This window comes from Talpa occidentalis, unplaced genomic scaffold, assembly GCF_014898055.3.
Source record: "Talpa occidentalis isolate TD23 unplaced genomic scaffold, MPIMG_talOcc4v2.1 talOcc4.18, whole genome shotgun sequence".
NCBI lineage: Eukaryota > Metazoa > Chordata > Mammalia > Eulipotyphla > Talpidae > Talpa > Talpa occidentalis.
In genome coordinates this window covers 10,507,750-10,528,270 of record NW_023601851.1, presented here as the reverse complement: position 1 = coordinate 10,528,270, position 20,521 = coordinate 10,507,750, and the positions used below count along the sequence as shown (strand labels likewise).

General features: G+C 46.5%; 2 protein-coding genes across 2 annotated transcripts in view; both read left to right on the top strand.

Moving 5' to 3' along the window:
• LOC119250861 (uncharacterized) overlaps positions 1-20,307 on the top strand; it is a 117,437-nt gene extending 97,130 nt beyond the window's left edge. The window contains exons 6-8 of the mRNA XM_054697681.1: positions 8,655-8,817; positions 9,063-9,155; positions 19,085-20,307. Coding sequence (XP_054553656.1) covers positions 8,655-8,817; positions 9,063-9,155; positions 19,085-19,158 — 330 coding nt within the window. The 3' untranslated portion in view covers positions 19,159-20,307. The remainder of the gene's footprint in view (positions 1-8,654; positions 8,818-9,062; positions 9,156-19,084) is intronic.
• LOC129146164 (zinc finger protein ZFP2-like) lies at positions 11,245-13,948 on the top strand. The gene is given in 3 exon segments (XM_054697673.1): positions 11,245-12,751; positions 12,753-13,107; positions 13,110-13,948. Coding segments are annotated over 3 exon segments (2,196 nt in total). The 5' UTR covers positions 11,245-11,357; the 3' UTR covers positions 13,557-13,948.
• Positions 20,308-20,521: the final 214 nt, after the last annotated feature.

Sequence of the window (20,521 nt, the reverse complement as noted above, 5' to 3'; positions counted from 1 at the left end):
GGGCGCCCCGAGGTGAGCGCGGGTTTGTCCCGGGAGGCCGGGCTCGGGTGAGCGGAGACGCCGGGGGGTGGGGAGCAGGGGGCGCGGGCGAGCGGGGCTCCGGCGCGTGGAGTCGGGCGTTGGAGCCGATTCCCCCCGGAGAGCGCGTGGGGGCGGGACAGGGCCATTGGGGAGAATGTCCCGGCCTTTCCGGTGTGTCCTCGGCGCGGCCGCCCGGCCCTGACCCCGGACGCTGCCCGGGGTCTTCCCGGGGTTTGGGGACGGGGTCCCCAAGGCGGGGGCCCTGGGGAAGCGCGGGTCCGCCTGTGCACATGCGCGCTGACTCCTCTGGGCCCCCCGAAAGTCGGGCGGTGAGGGAGGGGAGAGCCAGGCTGCGTTTCTGGCGGGGTTGTATTGCGCCCAGGGCCAGATTCATGGACCCAAGGTTGGCTGGTGACGTTGCTCAGGTTGCCAGGATGGAGGCAGCCCCTGTGGGGGTGGGGAGATCCCGGGTTGGGGGGGGTCTTCTGCTGCGTTAGAGGCTTGTTGTCTGAATTTCCAGGCTCCTTTCGCATTCCCGCCCCCAGGCGGCGTCCTGCTGGCTTCTGCATTAGGCCTCCATCCTGGAGGTGAGCACCCAGGGGGACTGTGTCCCTGTTGGGGTGTCCACGGAGAGGAGGCGGGAAGCGGCGCGGAGCCACTGCCGGGTGTCCTGGCAGAACAGTGCGTTCGGGGCGTCGTCTCGTTGGAAATCGTTCCACACTCTGAAGTGACTCCTCAGCTTTGAGACGGTTGTTCTTGGCGTGACTGTTGATCAGGCAGTGGGAAGTGTCACCTTTTAAATTATGGTGAACCCTAAACCCAAGTTCTGCCGCTCATGGACTCGCGGGCCTCTCCTGCCCCTGCTGGAAGTGTCACACGGCCGGCACCTCAGTGACTCTCTGGTGTCTCCAGGCAGCGTGTGGCGGGCTCTGGACAGGAGACTCCAGGACCCCGTGCAGCTGCCTCCGTCCTCTGTGCTGGACCCCATCGCCCCTCCCAGCGCCGCCTCCAGAGCCCTCATGCCTCTGTGAGAGCAGCGACAATGGATCAATCTCTGGTGAGTGCTGTGTTTGCTTCAGCTCCGGGTGCATTGACTTTATGGGAGTATCAACGGACACGTAATTAGAAACATAGTTTTCTCCAGGGACACATTCCTCACCAGAGAAAGGTGTGGCGTAGATCCAGGCACTTCACATGTCCAGCATGTGTGAAGATGGGGCTCTGCCCTGGTGCTCACGCAACGCAGAGTCAGAGTCTGTGCCTGGGTCGCGGTTGATGACGCTGAAGGTGTGGACTGTGGCTCTTCACCCCGCTGGACAGAAACAATTCCCAGCTCTGCGCTGGTCCGGTGCGGGGTGATGGAGGAGGGGGAGGATGGGGCCTGAGGACCTGAGTGCAGAATGGGGGTGAAGGAGCCACATGTCTTTTAGAAAGGAGAACTGATTTTTTTTCAAGGTTTGTTTATTTATTTATAAATGCACTGGGTACAGTCAGAAGCACAGGAGGGTGAGAGAATTCACCAGAGCCAGAGCGGGAGCAGAGCAGGCAGAAGGACCGAAGTACACTGCTGAGGGGAGCAGCCGGTGGCTGGAGAGGTATGCACGCCATGTGGGACCCTCGCTGGTGATCCAACTGGCGCTGCAGAGGCTGTGGGCAGCTTCACAACCCAACGCTCAAAACCCTTGGGCCCCCCAGGAGGCCCCAACTGAATTTTTAAGGTTTCTGTGCAGTAGCTAAAATCATACACTGTGTCCTGCACAACTCTCGGAGACTTTCATGCAGGCATCAGTCTTGGCATGTGTGCCGTTGAGTCCAATGGGGGATCCTTACATACCTGCCCCTGCCTTTCTCTCAGGTGGCCTGCAAACCGAAGGTGCCCAGTAGACTCTTCAGAGTCCTTTTTTCTGGCCGTTGTTTCCACTGCTCCTGCGCATTTCTCCTTGGTGTGGACTGAATGCATTTCTAGTGACACTCACTACACCCTAAGATGCTCTCCAGTCCAGTTACACTCTCCAAAAGTCCTGCCATGTTTGAGAACACCATGTGTGACCTTTGGGAAATTTCATTTTTTTAATTGTTTTAAAGCTTCTTATACTTTTTTTCTTATTCTTTTACTTATTTTCCCTCCTCGATCTGTCATTGACATGTGTAGCACTAAAAGCCTTCTGCTGAAATAGTTGCCAGTTTTTTCCTACAATCCTAATGTGTCTTGCCCTACCCCTAGTTTCCCCCTCTAGCAAAACACTCTGGCCCGTCCCCCGTCTTCCTCCCTCCTAACTTCTCCACCCATTTCCCTGTTCCCTCTGGTGGTCATCATTACCTTCAAATGACCCTGTTCAAGTTTTATTCAAGTATTTTTGCTGTAAATGTTTTTTGGGTATTTATTTTCCACAGATGAGTCAAGCGATCTCATATGTGTCTTTACTTTTTGGCTTATTTCACTCAAGAATAGCACCTCCCGGGGCCTCCCTGGTGGCACAAGGGTTTGAGATGCAACCGATGGGGCTGTCTGTAGTCTCTGCAGCACAAGTTCCATCCCCTGGCCAGCCAGGGAGCTACCCACATGGCGTAGCAGACCTGACTGGCCTGCTGCGTCCCTCGGCAGTGTATTTCGGTCTATCTGCCTGTTCTGTTCCCTGCTCTGTCTCTGGTGAATCCTCTCACCTTCCTCCTTGCACCTCTGGCCTGTTCCCCAGCTCCTCTATGCATAAATAAATAAATATTTAAAAAAAAAACAATATCACCTCCTTGCCCACCCATTTTATCCTCAGTGTGGCCCTTTGCTCCTTCCTCACAGCCCTGCAGTGCTCCCCTGCGTGTGCTCCACACTTCCTGCCCTGCCTCTGCTAAAGGGATGTAGTTTGGGCCATGACTGGGCAGTTGGAAACACAGCTGCTCTGCTCATGGATGGGATAAATCTTTTTTGTTTGAGTTTTCCCGTGAGGATAATGTGTAGAAGTATTGCAGATGCTATGGAATTTCCGTTTTTATTTTATAAAAAAAAAAATATTTTTTTATTTTATTTTATAGAAACCTCTGCACCCTCATCCACAGGGTCTGTTCCGAATGTCATGGCCACCAGCCGTGGGTGAGAGCTCCCTTTTCTCTGTGTTCTCTCCAGCATTGTTCATTCCATATTTGTTTTTTTTTTTTTTTTAGTGTTTCACTTTTTTAAATACTATTTTACATAATTTTACATCATTTTCATTTTTGCACAGTGTAATCATTTACATCTTTGTTGTAGTCCCCATAAAATTCTCACCCTCACCCCCCGTTTTGTATAAATCCATTCATTTTCATTTGGGCCTTCTCAAGGGGTGAGGTGGCATCTAAGTGTGCTTTTAATTTACATTTCTCTTAAAATAAGTTAAGGTGAACATTCCTATTGTCTGTAGGATGTCAGAATCCCCTTTCTAGAGAAGAGTGTATGTAGTTCCTTTGTCCATTTTTTAATTAAGATTTATTCATTTATGCATACAAGAATTGGGGTACAGGCGAGAGGTGCAGAGGGTGAGAGGATTCGCCAGAGACAGAGTGGGAGCAGAACAGGCAGACTTACTGAAACACACTGCTGAGGGGAGTAGTGGGGAGTCAGGAGAGGTCTGCTGCACCATGCGTGTTGCTCCCTGCCAGCCAGGGATCAAACTTGTGCTGCAGAGGCTTTGGAGAGCTTCATAGGCTGCGTCCCAACCCCTTGTGTCACCAGGGAGGCCCCCCTTTGTCCATTATTAATTGAGTCATCAGTTGGTTTCTCGCATTGTTTGGGGATGTTATAAATTTTGGAATGAACCCCTTGTCACATGTGTAGCATGCAAATACTTTTTCTGTTCTGTAGACTGCCTTTCAGTTTTTGGGCTGGTTTCTTTTAAGGTATGAAAGCTTTTAGGTTTAGTGGTGTCCCACTTGTTGATTTTTGCTTTTGTTTTCCTGGGTGTTGGGGTTGTGTTCCCTAGTGCACTTTGGGGCAACTGTCCTTAGTGTGTCCCTATATTTTCTGTCAAGTACATCACCAAATATTTAACCCATTTGGAATTTTATAGATTGATTTATTTATCTATATAAGAGCTGGGGTACAGGCCAGACATGTGGTGAGTGAGAGGATTGACCAGAGACAGAGTGGGGAACAGAACAGGCAGATCTGGTGAAATACACTACTAAGGGGAACAGCAAGGAGACAGGAGAGGTCAGGTGTGCCGTGTGGGTGAGTTCCCTGACTGGGGAACGAACTCATGCTGCAGGGGCTGTGGATAGCTTCATAGTGCTTTGCCTTAACTCCTTGCTTCACCAGGGAGACTCCATGTTGCTGCATTAACTCGGTTGGAATTTGTTGAGGATTTTCGCTTCTCTGTTCTTTGGTGGTGTTGGTCTATTTTTCCCTTTTATGCTGTCTTTTTTTTGGAGGGTATCGGCAATGCTGACCTCGTCGTATGTGTTGGTGAGTTTTCCTCCATTTCCAGTGTTTTGGAAGATGCAAATTTCTTTGTGTTTGTTTCTGTCATGGTCTCTCTGATGATTTATTTTCTGTGTCCCTGAATGCTTGAGTATCTTGTGCTTCTGAATGTAGCTAGTCCCTGTGTTCCGATCTGGTCTCCCGTCTTCAGTCTGCACTTCTCCTTAGTGAGTCAGTCAACTGTGTTTTGCCACTTCTGCCAGTTACACTTGCGCATGGGCCTCCTGCCCAGGCCTAGTACCACAGGCTCGGCTCCCACCTGACTGCGCCTGTAGCCGTCCCAATGGCACCTGCTGCTCATGAAACATGCAAACCTCGTCCTGTGTTGTGCCCTCCCGTGTGGAATTAGATCCTTCTCAGCCCAGGTCTCCCGCCACCAGAAAGGGATTACTCTGATCCAAAGTTTAGTCTCACCCAATGCAAGTTACTCTTCAGTATTACCTGATATCTTAATGGTTGCTAACAACAGCACCGCCGTGCATGCGTGCATGCGTGTGAGTGTGTGTGTTCACTTTCTTTCACATTACAGTTCTCATTCTTAGCCAAACCTGATGGATGTGTTTTCTCAGTGATGAGGTTGCTCCCCTTTCTGCCTCCGACTGGCCAGGGTGTGGTGACACCTCAGAGTTCAGGGGGAGAAAGTACTCAGGGGTCAGTGGGACACGTTTGAACAAGGGTCATGACACAGACACTCGCTGAGTAAAACCAGGTAGCGCAGATGTTCATCATTTGACCTTTGGTTGTTGGGAGTTTATGTCAGTGATGCTCAATGTAGTTTTTAATAAAGAGCTTCAGGTTTCTGTCATCAAGTCTGGAGTATAGTAGGTGCGTTTGCATTTGTCATACATATGATTCTTGCTGAAGTTACGGTTAATGGTAGATTTTTTTAATTTTGATAGATGTTTATAGAATATTGATAGAATGAATATATTTTGCAACCTAATTTTACCAGCTCTTCTGTCACCTGTGACCATGCAAGTGTTTCATTTTATAAAACTTTGCACTGTGGGGAGCAGCAGTGGCTGCTCTTCTGCCCAGCATGACTGTTGCTTCTTTTTCTCCTTTTCCTAGAAAACGTGGCCCTCCATTCATTCATTCATTCATTCATTCATTCATGTTTTAAAGATGAATTTATTTATGCAAAAACTGAGGTATGGGCCAGAGGTGTGGGAGGGGGGAGGATTCACCAGAGACAGAGTGGGGAGCAGAACAGGCAAATCTATTGAAATACTCTGCTGAGGGGAGCAGTGGGAGAGTCAGGAGAGGTCTGCCACACCATGTGGGTAGCTCTCTGGCTACCAGTGTTATACAGCCATCACCACCTTCCAGATTTTTTCATTTCCCAGTAATAAAATACTGTACTCATTAAACTCTCGCTCCCAACTGCTCTGTCCCTCAGCCCCTGTATCCACCATTTGCTTTCTGTTTTCAAGAGTTTGACAACTCAGACCTGTATGAATGGAGTCTTATTACACCTTGTTTTCTTGGTGAATCTCTTATTTTATTGCATTGTTAACTGTTTTGTCATTTCATAGGTATCGTACAGGAGTGCATTCATATTGTAGTGTGTGTCATTGTTTAGTTCCATTGTGAGGCTCATTAATAATATCTTATGTGTATTTTCCAGTCTTATTTATCCATTAATCCATCACCTGGGGCTTGGGTTGATTTTGCTTTGGGCTGTAATGACTGGTGGTGCAGTGACAGTAGGTGAGCAAACGTCTCTGCCCGTTCCTGCTGTCCCTGCTATTGGTGAACACCCTGGGGTGGGGGTGGGTACTCCTGTCATTCTGATTTCCCTTTTCCCAAGAATCACCTTCCTGTCTTCCCTCCTGGCTGCATCATTTATGTTTGCCCCAACAGTGCGCAAGGGAGCCAGGTCCAAATTTTTGCCAGTACTTGTTCTTTTCTTTCTTTTTAAATCATTGCGATCCCAGCGGACGTAAAATCTCATCTCTTGTACTTCTGATTCATTTTTCCTTCGTGACTGATCGTATTGAGAACGTTCATGTGTTAGGACCCGCTTGGGTATGTGATTTGCAGAGCTGTGTATTCCAGTCCTTTACTCATTGCTGCACATTTCCATTTTGAACAGGGTCGAAAGCGTGAGGGGATTGTATTGTCCCATTTCATCGTATGGTCCTTTTATGGCATCCTGAGCCCACTCCTGCTGGGAGGTCCCCGTGAGTTTCTGTGCGCAGACATGAGCCATCCACCTTCTCTTTCTTTGCTGTTGTTTTATTTCTCGTATTAGTGTTTTAATCAATGAGCCTGTAAGTAAATGCATTTTTGTTTTCCTAGAACTGGGATGTGCCGGGTTACCTTGCAAGAGTTCCTGTCAGTGCATCAGGCTCATCGTGTCCTGGATGCTGTTGTGTCTTTGCATTTGTTTTATTCATTGTTTAACCCTCCAGGTTTCTTTATTCCAGCAAGTCTCTGCCCTTGGTTCCGCTACATGCATTGCTTACTGTTTTGTCATTTCACTGGCAGCGTACAGGAGCTCCTGTGTGTGTGAACATGGGTGTGTGTTATAGTCTGCTCACTGGGTTTTCCTTTCCAGAGTCGCTTTCCTGTGGCTTTCATTAGTTTTCCAAGAATGAATTATAACTAGTTATGACCATTTTTATGTATGTTGTCTTTTTGTTGTTGTTGTTGTTACGTAGCGTCACCCAAACCCATTTTGAATAGGGGACACTGAGCGTCTTTGTTAGTCCTTCTCTCACTGGGAATGTTGATGTCGCCTGTGGCTGTCAAGGACTTGATTTGTGTTGAGGAAAAATCCTCTGAATCCTTTTTTAGCTAATACAAATGGAAATTTATTTTAATGGGTTCCTATTCTATATGTATGTGGAGGTGCACAGGATTTACTACACAGGAAAGGAAATGATGGAATAAATTTACGGATTTCATAAGATGTTTGTTTTCTTATACCGTGTATCTTATTTTTCAAAACTCTTTCATTGCTATGATCTATTTTTTTCTTTCTCGAAAAGAAATATCTGTCTCTTCTAGTTGTTTTTCCTGTTCTTTCAATACCTTTTGTTCTGGTCAACGTGTTCTCCCCTACGGTGATGAAAACTATCAATAATATCCTGGAGATTCCCATATTCTTTATTTTCTTTAATATTTATTTTATGTATGCATATAAACGCTCGGGTGTAGGCCACAGGTGCAGGGGGTGAGAGGATTCACCAGAGACAGAGCGAGGAACAGAACAGGCAGACTGACTGAAATACACTGCTGAGGGGAGCAGCGGGGAGACAGGAGAGGTCTGCTGCGCCTTGTGGATAGCTCCCTGGTTGGGGATTGAATTTTTGCTGCAGCAACTGCCAATAGCTTCATAGTGCTTAGACTTAAACTCTTGTGCCACCTGGGAGGACCTGATTCCCAAATTTCTGTTTTCACCTTAGACTTCCTGATCTACCAGACACATGTCCAGTTGTGTGTGGAATTCCAGTGTCTACCAGCCCGTCATGCAGACAGCATATTAGGAAAACATTCCTCGTACCTCAGCCACCAAGTTATTACCAAGTTCTCCTCCCCTTTGTCCTTCCATTTTAGAAGTGATGACCTGATCTGTCTTCTTCTGACTCTGTCAGCTGAACATCTTTTCTTAAAATTTTATTTTATATATATTTTACATCATTTTTTATTTCTGCACAAGTTATGCATTTTTCATCTTGGTTATAGTCCCCATACATCCCACCCCCCTTATTTTAACCCTAATCTCTCCACCCCCCATAGTGCATCTCTGGTTTATACTTGCTTGTAGTTGAACATCTCTTACCTTTGCTTTTTCCCACCTCATTGCTTGAACATCCTGTTTTCGGGTTCAGTTTTCGTTTACTGTGAGTTGGAGATAGCAGGCTTTGAGGTCACGGGAGTAAAATATTGGCACAAAGTTGCACATGCTTTTCATTTGTTATGAAGCTCCTTTAGCACATGATTCCGGGTGTATGTCTGTTACACCTGCCAGCCAGGCTATCAGCTCCTCAAGGAGCCAATTTTATTCATCCTTTTATTCTTACAATCATAGACACTTCAAATATATAAGGTAAGCTATAATTTTACTTGTAGGACCAAAGGGGTGAATGTAGAGGCGAGGCTCTTTCAACTGCGAATTCTATACAGGACCGAAGACCCACAAAATAAGATTTGTTTGCACTTGCTCTGTCTGACCCAGGCTGCCGGCCCTGAGATGAGAAATGTTCCCTCAGAAGGGATGGTGTCATTTGAAGATGTGGCTGTGAACTTCACGTGGCAGGAGTGGCGGTACCTGAGTGAAGCTCAGAGGACCCTGTACCGGGATGTGATGCTGGAGACCTGCAATCACCTGGTGTCCCTAGGTGAGGAAGCTCCAGTGTAACACTCTAGTGCAATGGTGTCTTCTGCACTGATAAGTGTGCACTTGCTTATGAAACTGAGTGTTGGTGAGGTTGAACATGGCAGGCAGTGTACATTGTGGGTGTTTCGGTTTTCGTTTGGAAAGATTCAGATTGGCCTCTTTTGCACAGCTCTTCACACTGCATTTGTTAGTTTTCAAAGACTGAAGTTGAACTTGATCGAAGACCAACACTGTTTCTCATCACAGGGCACTGTGTTACCGATCCTGAGGAGAGCATCAGGTCGGAGCAGGGATTACAGCCGGGGACTGTGGACGATCCCCCAAACCAGGACCTCTCAGGTCAGTCAGTGCTTGCCAGGCCGGGAGGCTGAGAGGAGGCTGGGAGTGTGGCCAGTGATATTGGCCACACTGAGGTGCTTTTTCAGTGTCCAATCTTGAAGAGTGTGTCTGCATATATCAAACTGATTCTTTATTCAGTTTCCAAATATTACTCTCTTGTGAATTTCGTCCTGCTCTTTTAAAAATGGTTGTTTATGTTCTTAAACCAGTATGCAGTCCCTGATACATGGGGATGATTCTGCAGTAATCACATATCTCTATTCTCTCTCTTAGTGTATTCTCATAGACTGTTTTCTTTAGGTTCCTGTTGAGGAATTTTTTTTTATTCTTTCTGTATGTTTATGGGAAGTTTAGCCAGTGGTAAATTTTCTGAGCGGGGAGAGCAACAGTACTCACAGAAATGATCTTTACATTCTGAAGTTATACACTTTGTGAGGAAAGAATATGTAATAAATACATTTATTAATAGAGAGGTAAAGCCACAGAGATCTTTGACCAGCATGAGTTAAACAGAGTGGAGAATGTTGTTTTTGTGTGTGCTCCATACGCATCATTATAGAGATTAATTATTTTCTTTCAGAGCTCAGGTGAGGTGAATGGGTTGCACTGACATGTCATATCTATAGTTCCCTCTGCAGTCTGGGATAGAGGCTATGTATTGCTATTGGAGATGTCACTGAGCAGGTGACTAACTCAAAAGGGATAGAGAGGCGTTGACTGGAGAGTTATTTAGAACATGAGTAGTGTTTCAGGGCAAGCCTTGTGACCGCCCTCATAGTAATTGTGAGGCTGAGGAGGACCCAGAATTGTTCAGCGTTGGAAGGGATGTTCTGTGACATGGGAGGGGGAACCTGAGGTGGTGGTTTCTAAAGCCATGGCACTAAGAGTTTCAGGTCGGGGGCTCATACCTTGAGGAGCAGTGTGACCTGTGCAATTCCACCTTCTCGTGGGAATCGTTGGGAGGAAAGTAAAGGAATCTACGACAGTGTGATGTAGCTGAGAGTCACACACAACATAGAAACTGGAGCTGCTATGAACAAAGCAGAAACACAGGTTCCAGGGAGTGCGTTGAGACCACCAGGGTGTTGCTCTCAGAAGGATGTGAGAAAAGACTTTAACGCTGATAGCACAGGATGGATGCAGAACTTTTTTCCTATCACTTAGCAGGAACGTGGGACACAATGATGAGGCGGAGTTTGCTGCATGTATTAGGATTCTGAGCCTTAATGTGATATGATATTTAAATATGAACTGACTGGTCTCTTCCATGGAGGGAAGCACATGCCTCTGAGAACCTCTGCAGGTGACCGTGGCCAGGGCCAGAGTCGAAAGAAGAACTAAGGAAATGGAGAAGCAGAGTCCTTGTGTCTCAGCAGGCCTCTTGCTTAAAGTGCCTGGGCAATGACTGGGTCTCTCAGTCCACGGGTTTCTGGGAAAGCCATGGCCTCTGCAGGGCTTGGTTATTCAGAAAGTACCCTCAAGAGTTGCACAGGGTCAGTCTAAGAAAGAAGGTGTGTAGGATCTATGTTGGGTGAAATGCTTCTGGTTGAAATCGACAACTCTAGTTAAAAGACTATATTTAGCAAATATTTATGATTTTATAAAACCATTGTGAAATTAGATTTACTGCTTTGTTATCCTGGTTTGGCATTAGAAAATCTGTTAATTGGGGCCTCCCTGGAGGCCTAGGGATTAAGTCTCTTAGCTCTCACTATTATGGCCTGAGTTTGATCCACAGTGAAGGAGTTCACCGACTTTGGCACAGCAAATCTCTCCAGTCTCACCTGCCGCTCCCCTCAACAGTGTATTTCAGTCAGTCTGCCTGTTCTGGTCAACACACTCCCCTACAGCACACTCCCCTACAGCACCCCCACTCCTGCACCTCTGGCCTACACCCCAGATCTCCTATGCTAAAGTAAAAAAATACCAAAAAATCTATTCTCCCCATAATTTACTATGGGCAAAACACATGAATCAGAAAATTAATACCTGTAAATTATTTTGTAATATAGGAACTTTCGTGCCGCTTGGTAGTATTCACTCAAAATGCTTCCTTTTTAGAGACATGGTCATTTTTATCTCACTTTAGATGTCCATACTGTGGATCACCTGACTCAGGACAGCCCTGCAAATCAGGGCAGACATGTGTGGCAAGTTCTTACCACCAGCAGCAAAATACCATCCAACGAGAGAACTGACTTAATGGAAAAAAACAATTTGCACTCAATTCATTGTTTGAACCATAGTATCAAAAATGAAAACAATTCAGCGATGATGCCTGAGGACTTTACTATACATAGGACCATGATGATCCCTGGTGAGCCTCATGAAGGGCATGCTAGAGAGAACGAGGAGGTTTTTAGTAGAATGAGGGAACCCATCAAGTATCCTGAGCACCTTAGTCACCAGGTGATTCAGAACTTTCAACAGCCTTTTGAATTTTGTGAACAAGGAAAAGTCGTGAGTGAAGAAATAGTATTTACACCTAGAGGAGCCCTTCTGGAAGGGATTGTCCGTAAATGCAATGAGTGCAGGGACACCCGTGATGAGGTGCCTTTCGTTGTCCGAGACAGAACCCAAGGAAGACAGACTCCCTGCAGTTGTAATGAAAAGGGGAGAGCAGCGGAGATGACTCCAGTTCATTTGAATCCTCCTAGGTATCTTGAACATAAGCAGCAGAAATGTTGTGAAAGTGGGGCCAGTCTCAGAAAAACATTTCACACCTATCCGTGTGAGAGTACCCAGTTAGGAAAGAATAATTTGGGATATAAGAGATATGGTGAAGCGGCCTCTAAAACCTCTGTTCTGACTGAACATCAGAAAACACAAGCAGACGATCAACCTGATGAGTGTGGGGGCACCGCTGAGATTTCCTTACAGAGGGGATACCAGAGAAATCTCACTGCAGTGAAGTTGTTTGGCTCTAACGATTATGTGAAAACTTACTCATGGAAGACTGCCCTCACTTTACATCCACAATCTCAAACGGGAGTGAAGCGCTACCCGTGTCAGGTGTGTAAGACAACTTTCAGGTGGAAACCTGCTTCTAGTGTCCATCAGAGAACTCATACAAGGGAGAAACCCTATGAATGTCAGGCGTGCAGTAAAGTGTTCTCCTGTAAGTCAGTTCTTGTTCTACATGAGAGGACTCACACTGGAGAGAAATGCTATGAATGTGAAGGGTGTGGGAAAGCTTTTTCCAGGAAGGCTCACCTTACTGAGCATCAGAGAATTCACACTGGAGAGAAGCCTTACGAATGTCAAGAGTGTAGGAAGACTTTCCTCTGGAAATCATCCCTCAGTCTCCATCAGAGAATTCACACTGGAGAGAAACTCTATGATTGTGAAGGGTGTGGGAAAGCTTTTTCTAGTAAGGCACACCTTATTAGACATCAGAGAATTCACACTGGAGAGAAACCCTATGAATGTGAAGGGTGTGGTAAAGCTTTTTCCAGTAAATATTACCTCAGTGAGCATCAGACAATTCACAGTGGAGAGAAGCCTTATGAATGTCAAGAGTGTAGGAAGACTTTCCCCTGGAAATCATCCCTCAGTAAACATCAGAGAATTCACACTGAAGAGAAGCCTTATGAATGTCGAGTGTAGGAAGACTTTTCTCTTGAAATCAAACCTCAATAAACATGACAGAATTCACACTGGAGAGAAACCCTATTATTGTGAAGAGTGTGGGAAAGCTTTTTCTAGGAAGTCATCCCTCAGTCTCCATCAGAGAATTCACACTGGAGAGAAACTCTATGATTGTGAAAGGTGTGGGAAAGCTTTTTCTAGTAAGGCACACCTTATTAGACATCAGAGAATTCACACTGGACAGAAACCCTATGAATGTGAAGGGTGTGGGAAAGCTTTTTCCAGTAAGTGTTACCTCAGTGAGCATCAGAGAATTCACACTGAAGAGAAGCCTTATGAATGTCAAGTGTAGGAAGACTTTCCTCTGGAAATCATCCCTCAGTAAACATCAGAAAATTCACACTGGAGAGAAACCCTGTGATTGTGAAGGGTGTGGGAAAGCTTTTTCTAGTAAGCCACACCTCATTACACATCAGAGAATTCATAGTGGAGAGAAATCCTATGAGTGTCAAGAATGTGGGAAGGCTTTCCGCCAGAAATCATCCCTCAGTAAACATCAGAGAAATCACAGTGGAGAGAAGCCTTATGAGTGTCAAGAGCGTGGGAAAACTTTTTCCAGTAAGCAAGCTCTCACTGGACATCAGAGATGTCACTGGACAAAATCCCTATGATTGTGAAGAGTGGGAAAACTTTTCAGGAAGTCAGCCCTCACTAGGCATGACAAACTCCACACTGGAAGGAAATGCTATGAATGTCAAGAGTGGACAGGCAGGCCTCCCCTGGTGGTGCAGGTGGTTGAGCGCAGCGCTGTGAAGCTGTCCATGGCCTTTGTGGTGGGAGTTTGATTCCCTGGCTGGCCAGGAGCAACCCCATGGTGCGGCAGACCTCTCCTGTCTGGCCCGCTGCGTGTATTTCAGCATTGTATTTCGGTCAGTCTGCCTGTTCTGTTCCCCGCTCTGTCTCTGGTGCATCCTCTCACCCTCCCACACATCTGGCCTGTACCCTGGTTCTTGTATGCTTGAATAAATAAAAATCTTTTAAAAATATTCAAAGTTAGGAGCTCAAACCACATCATGCAGCTGAGATCAATGGGAACTGACATAGTTTCAATCTTAATTGCTTGGAGTTACCTGGTTCACTCTGTTCTCCCAAGTTCATGCAGTGATGATGTCGTTGTTCCTGTTGCCGTTGCTTCTAGTATCCTCTTAAGTTCCTGGGCGATGCTATGCCTGTCCACAGCAGCTGTCTGTCTACATGGCACACTGCATGTTGCGTGGGTAAGTGGTCTCTCTGGGTTTTCTAACTTAGTCGTCACATTCTGTCCAGTACTCTAAGTCTTTGTGGTGCCCCCCGATGCTGGAATTGCTCACCACCAAAATGTCCTCCTCTAGAAGGAAATGTTGAACTGTGTGCTCTTGGCTATAGGTTGAGGTCTGCGGCTGTCTTTACCTACCTTTCATGATGAAGGATTTTCGGGGCCTCCCTGGTGGCCTCGGGGTTTAAATCTCAGCGCTATTACCTGCTCTGGCCAGGGTTTCAGCCCTAGCTAGGGAGCCGCCCCATATATGGCCACAACATGCCTCTCCTGTGTCACACGCTGCTCCCGTTAGCCATGTATTTCAGTGGTTCTGCCTGTTTGTCACCACACTCAGTATCTGGTGAATCCTCTCACCCCCGAACCTCTGGTCTACACCCCAGTTCTACAAAATAAGGGAATTTTGTTGGAAGATTAATTCTGCATACAAGATCTGGGGTGCAAGCCGGAGGTATGAGGGGGTGAGAGGATTCTCCACAGAGAGAGTGGGGTGCACAACAGGTGGATCTACTGAAATCCACTGCTGAGGGGGCCAGTGGGGCCACAGGAGAGGTCTACTGTGCCCGTGGGGCACCTCCCTGGCCAGGGATCAAACTCGTGTCTGCAGTACTGAGAACAGCTTCATAGTGCTGAGACTTCACCCCTGCGCCAACAGAGGCCCCTGAATTTTTTTTAAAGGAAAGGTTTCTTGCCTGTTATTTTTTTTTTATTAAATTGTTGTTCATCTTTGTGCACTATTGGATTGCTCCCCTTCTGTATAATTCTTGCAAATGTCCTGTCTGCACCGCATCTGAGACCCGTCACCCCAGGCCCTGGTGCTGCTCCTCCCCTCCTGGCCCCTGTTCTGCCCCATCCCCTGCTGGCATCTCAGCTCTGTCATCTGCCTGCTAGTTTTGTCTTTTTCCCCTGATCCTTTCTTCATTCCCCTGTATTCCTCCTGGAGGTGATGATGTAATCCAGGTCTTCTTCCTTCACTCTTTGTTCAGAACATAATCCCTTCCGCCATTGCTGGCCGTGCCCTGAATGTGGTCTTTGTCTGAGTCAGTTCATACCTTGGGGTGAGTGGTCGGTGTATTAGGTGGTGGCTGATGATGTCCTTGATGTAACTCTCGCTACCACTCCCCCCTCAGGGGCCCCGGGCACCTTCTGGGGTCTTTCTTTGGCTCCGTGGTGATGTCGAGCGGAGAGTTTGTGCAGCAGGCCCGGAGTCTGAGGCCTCGGGTGTGCTCTTCCTCATTTCTTGTCTTTGGTACGAAAGTACTTCCAGGTGGAGCCCAGAGTTTCAGAAGAGCCAGAGATTTACTACAGGAGTAAGGACAAGAAAGCTCCCTGAGCAGAACGGTCCCGAGGGGTGGCTGCTGGGGCGGAGAAGCAGGGGCTCCCATGGCTGTGGCGGGCAGGGAGCGGGTGCTGGTGGTGGGGGTCTCTGTGGCGTGTCTCTTGCTGAAGGGCTTGGCCTGAGGGCTCTCCCGAGGCTCCGAGGCCCGCTGAGTTTGCCCCCGTTAATCGCCTGCATGTCCACACCTAGCCTCGGTCTGTGGATTTGCAGTCGTGCCCTGTGTAGGCTACTCAGCGTCCTCTCTGCAGGGCTGGGCTCGGGGCCCGTCCGTCGGGGATTGTTTCTCTGATCATGGATTTGGGACTTGGGCGCCCGCTCCTCCCTGTCCGTGCCCTCTACGCAGCTTCCTCCGTCAGGAACATCTCTATGGCCAGAGCCCCCATCCTGTGTTTCCAGTTTGGTGACTGTCGGGGTGTCTGTCCCCTGAGAGCATCTTCCCTGATTCAGGGGTTAGGACTGAATCAGGAGGTACATTGGTCCCTTTAAACTCCACCTGGAGTGTCGGGGCCACGGGCCATATTCCTCAATGCGCCGTGGGAGGTTGCTGAGGTTTTCACCCCTAGGCCGCAGGCCGCTTTCCACGATGCTGCAGGCTCCTAGGTGTCCTTGAGCGCCCATTAAAGATGGCATCGGGCCCCTCAGCCTTCACCTCAGACCTGGTCCAAAGAGGCCTGCAGGGTTTGCTAAGACAACGCTCCTCTGCTAGTGCCACGTTCCCTGGAAGTGTCTGTTGCTGTGACGTGACCAATGTGGGCTGTTGCAGCAAGTGTCACTCTCTGCTCTGAAGGTGAGGGGTTCAGGGGACTCGCGTCACGTCCCCCTAGAGGTGTGTTGGGGCGTCCAGGGGTGTGGCGGGTGAGGCTTATTTGGATGGGTGGGCGGAGGCCCAGGAATGGCCTCCACCGTGCTCCGTGGGGACCTTGCCCAGCTCAGCCACATCCCGGGGTCAGGACGTGCAGGATCAGCACAGCCCAGAGACACTGTCCATGCTCCAGCGGTGAGGACACTACAGGAACCCTGAGGAACCCTGAGCTCCAGGGGCAGGGAGTGGACCGGGGCGGGGGAGGACTCCCCAGAGACGAGTGGGGAGCAGAACAGGCAGATCCACTGAAATCCACTGCTGAGGGGAGCCGCGGGGAGACAGGAGAGGTGCTGCGCCTTGTGGGTCAGCTCCCTGGCTGGGGATGGAGTTCTTGCTGCAGTGGCTGTGGACAGCTTCACGGTCTGAGACTTATGGAGCAGGGAGGCTATGGGTCCATTCTTCTGTGGGGTGCTTATCCTTCGGATATGGGGACAAGAGGTGTGTGCTACTTGCAGGTCTGTGCCATCTCCCTTGGTCGCCCCCACCCCTAAGTTCATCCCCTGGATGAAAGGGAGTGTACCCATAAGACCGAGGTGGATGGCCGGTCTTGGGCTGCGAGGTTCTCTTTCTCTGGAGAAGCAGAACTGCTCGGGAAGAACATGTTCGTCTTGGTAATGTAGCCAGGCTAGAAGACAAAGAATAGTTTGACTTTTAACCCTTTGCACTCCGAACCATTCTGGACATTGGCTACCAGCTATTCGACGCTAGTTTGCGGCGGAAACGTGCATTTACAGACCCTCGTATTATTTATTATAATTTTGGAACCAAGTAACATATTAGAATGATATTGTACTTACATAAATTGGGTGACATCGAGGAATGTATATGCCCAAAAAAAACAATATTTTATTGTTTATAATTTTGTACAGTATGATAAATTTTGTAACACTCCCCAATATGCATTGTGGGCTGATTAGTGGAGCTCATCTTTACTACTACTTGTGTCATGAGACTCATTCGTGGTTGGACGCTTTGCCATTGTTCTAATAAAAATATGAATAAATGCATGGGTTGAAAATTTCTAATTGTTATTACTAGCTGACAAGATGATATTTACCAAAATAGCTTTCACCAAACAATTTATTCACTAAGAAAAGAATCACTTTTCCGATTTTCTCCTCGTTAGATCATTGTGCACTGCTCGAAGCTTCAAACCAAAATGACCTCAGCTTTGAAAATCTTTTCCTCCAGATGTAGACTTGTTTATTTTTAATTATATATCTCACTACACAGTGTGCACTATGTTTGAAAACCGACCTTTCTTCTACAAACTCCCCTTATCACTCTTTTCAAGTGGTGTTTTGAAGTGTTCTGACCATCGTGAGCACGCATCTCACATTCTCGTCCGACACAAAACCCGGTGACATTTCTTGTATATATCTTAGTAATTTTACGATATTTTTATTTAATTTCTTGTGCCATTTCAAGATAAAACTTCAGGGAAACATGCATGTCTCAAAAAGTTGCATTGAAATAACTCAATTCCCCATAATCACTAATAAATTGCAATGTCCCCTGAGAGGGGACATCCGAGTGATATGCTAGAATCCCAATGTCCCCTGAGAGGGGACAGCGGAGTGCAAAGGGTTAAGCAATGAGCAGAAAGAACGCAGGTCTATTTTGGGGGTGTATGTAAGCCTTTGGGACACCCTGGTTTCAGAAATAAGAGTTATACGACAGAGTGAGTGTATGTAATGCCACCAAACTCTGCATTGAAAAACATATGCCTTCCTAAGTACAAATAATGAACTAGAAGAGGAAATTAACAAAGTCATGCCACCTACAATTGCACATGCAAAAAAAAAAATAACTGGGAATAAATTTAACAGAGGAACTAAAAGACTTTTACAAGGAAAACTATCAAACATTGTGGAAAAAAATAATAGAAAGCGTAGAGAAATGGAAAGAAAGACCCAGCTCATGGGGTGGAAGAATCAACATTGTCCAAAGGGCCTGGATTTATCCAACCCAAAGCCCCTTCTAGAATCACTGCAACCCCAATAAATATCCCGATGGCATTCTTCAGAGGAATAGAACAAAGATTACTGAGGTTCATATGGAAACACATCAGACCCCAAATAACCAAAGCTTTCCTGATTAAAAGTGGGGGGAAATGAAGGAGTCACACTTCTGATCTCAAACTAAAGGTAAGGGGCCTCCCTGGTGGCCCAGGGGTTAAACACAGTGCTCTCAAACTACTGCCAGCCACTGTGCACAAGTTGGATCCCCAGCCAACCAGGGAGCTGACTGCCATGTGCCTCAGACCTCTCCTGACTGGCCTGCTGCACCCCTCAGCAGTGTATTTTGTCAGTTGGCCTGCTCTGTTCCCTGCTCTGTCTCTGGGGAATCCTCTCAACCCCACCATCTACGGCCTGTACCCCAGCTCTTGTGTGCATAAATAAATAAATCTTAACTATTTGTTAAACAAGTATTTTGGAAAGCCAAATAAATAATTGAGCTAGAGTTACCTTATCAAATCCTTAGTTATAAATCTGACTTGTGATATCATTTTGAAGAATACTACTAATAAGTATGTGTAGATTCATGAAACAAATCTGTAAAAACTTGGATGTGTGCAAGATTATGTGGAACATCTTGAGAGACAGAAAATACATCCCAAGAGCAGGCCAGGATGAGCTGCTCACCTTCTCACAAGCAGGGATGAGCATCAAGCAGTCTCGGGCGGTGAGAGGCCGCGTTGTTTCCAGCTAGTGTCATGAGACTTTCCTGGCTTGGCTGCGGTGACTGACATGTCGGCCAAGGTGAGGTGAAGTGTGGACACTCTCAGTCCTGAGGAGAGAGTGATCGGGGCCGTCCTCCTGCAGAGAGCTGGGGTGGAGGACGTGGACGCCGCTCGGGGTGCCGTCTAGCCGTGACTCTGCGCACCAGCAATGTGTGAGAGAACTGGTTTCACTGTAGCCTCACCATCATTGAATGTTATCATGTTTTAACCATTCTGGTAGGTAAGTAGTAGCTCTCATTTTGGTTTTAATTTGAATTTATGTAATGGTTAATGGTATTGACTCTTATCATGTATCTGTATGATATCTGTATAGCGTCTTCAGTTAATTGTGCATTTCGTTGCCCGTTCTCTTCTGAATTATTTGTCTTTTCTGTCAAGTTTTGAGGGATTTTTAAAAAAAGATTTATTTATTTATGCATACAAGAACTGAGGTGTAAGCCAGAGGTGTGGGAGGTAGGAGGATTCATCAGAGAGAGAGTGGGGAGCAGAACAAATCTATGTACTGAAACACATTGCTGAGAGGAGCAGCAGGCGAGACAGGAGGGGTCTGCTTTGCCATGTGGGTAGCTCCCTGGCCAGGGATCAAATTCAGTAATAATCCCTGCACCACCAGGGAGGCCCAGTTTTGAGAGATTTTTTTGCATTCTAGATACAAGTCCTTTATTATGTATGTAAATATTTTCTTTTAGTCTGTAATGTGTGTTTTCATCCTCTCAACAGAGTCATCCACAGAGCAAAAGTATTTAATATTCTGGAGTCCAATTTATCAATATTCAATTTTATATATAGTGCACTTGATTTCCAGTTTAATATATTCTACGATGTTTAAAAGTTTCATACTTTTATATTTTACTTTTAAGAAAGATGATTCAACTTGAGTTAATTTTCATATACGATGTGAGGTTTAGGACAAGATTAAGGAGTTTTTTGCCTATGCATATTCAATTGCTCCAGCATCATTTATTCAAAAGACTATTCTTCCTCAATTGCAGAGATTTTGCTCCTTGTTAAAAACTAATGGTGCATATTTGTATAGGTATATGTATGTTAAGCCTACCTATCGATTTAAAGAGATGTATAACTTCCCAAACATAGGAGTTGGCATTACTATGGTTAAGTCTTCCACTCTTGGAACACCATAATCCATGAAGCACTAGGTCTTATTTGGTTTTTCTCAGTAGTATTTTGTAAATTATATTGAACAGACCCTTTGCATATTTTATTGTATTTATGCCTCAGTATTTAATTGTTAAAATAAGGATTGCATTTTATATGGGTTTCCACTTGTTCATTATTGTCTTATTTGTTCTAGGAGTTTCCATATCAATTTTGTGCATCCCATGGTGTCTTCCATGCAGACAACGATGTTGTCTGCAAATAGAGGCAGATTTACTTTGTCTTCTCCATTTTTCATTCTGTTTATTTCTCACATCTAATTGCAGTAGCAAGAACTCTAGAAACGTGTTTAATAGGTGTGGTGAGACAAAAAGTTCTTGCTTTTCCCTGACATTAGCATGTT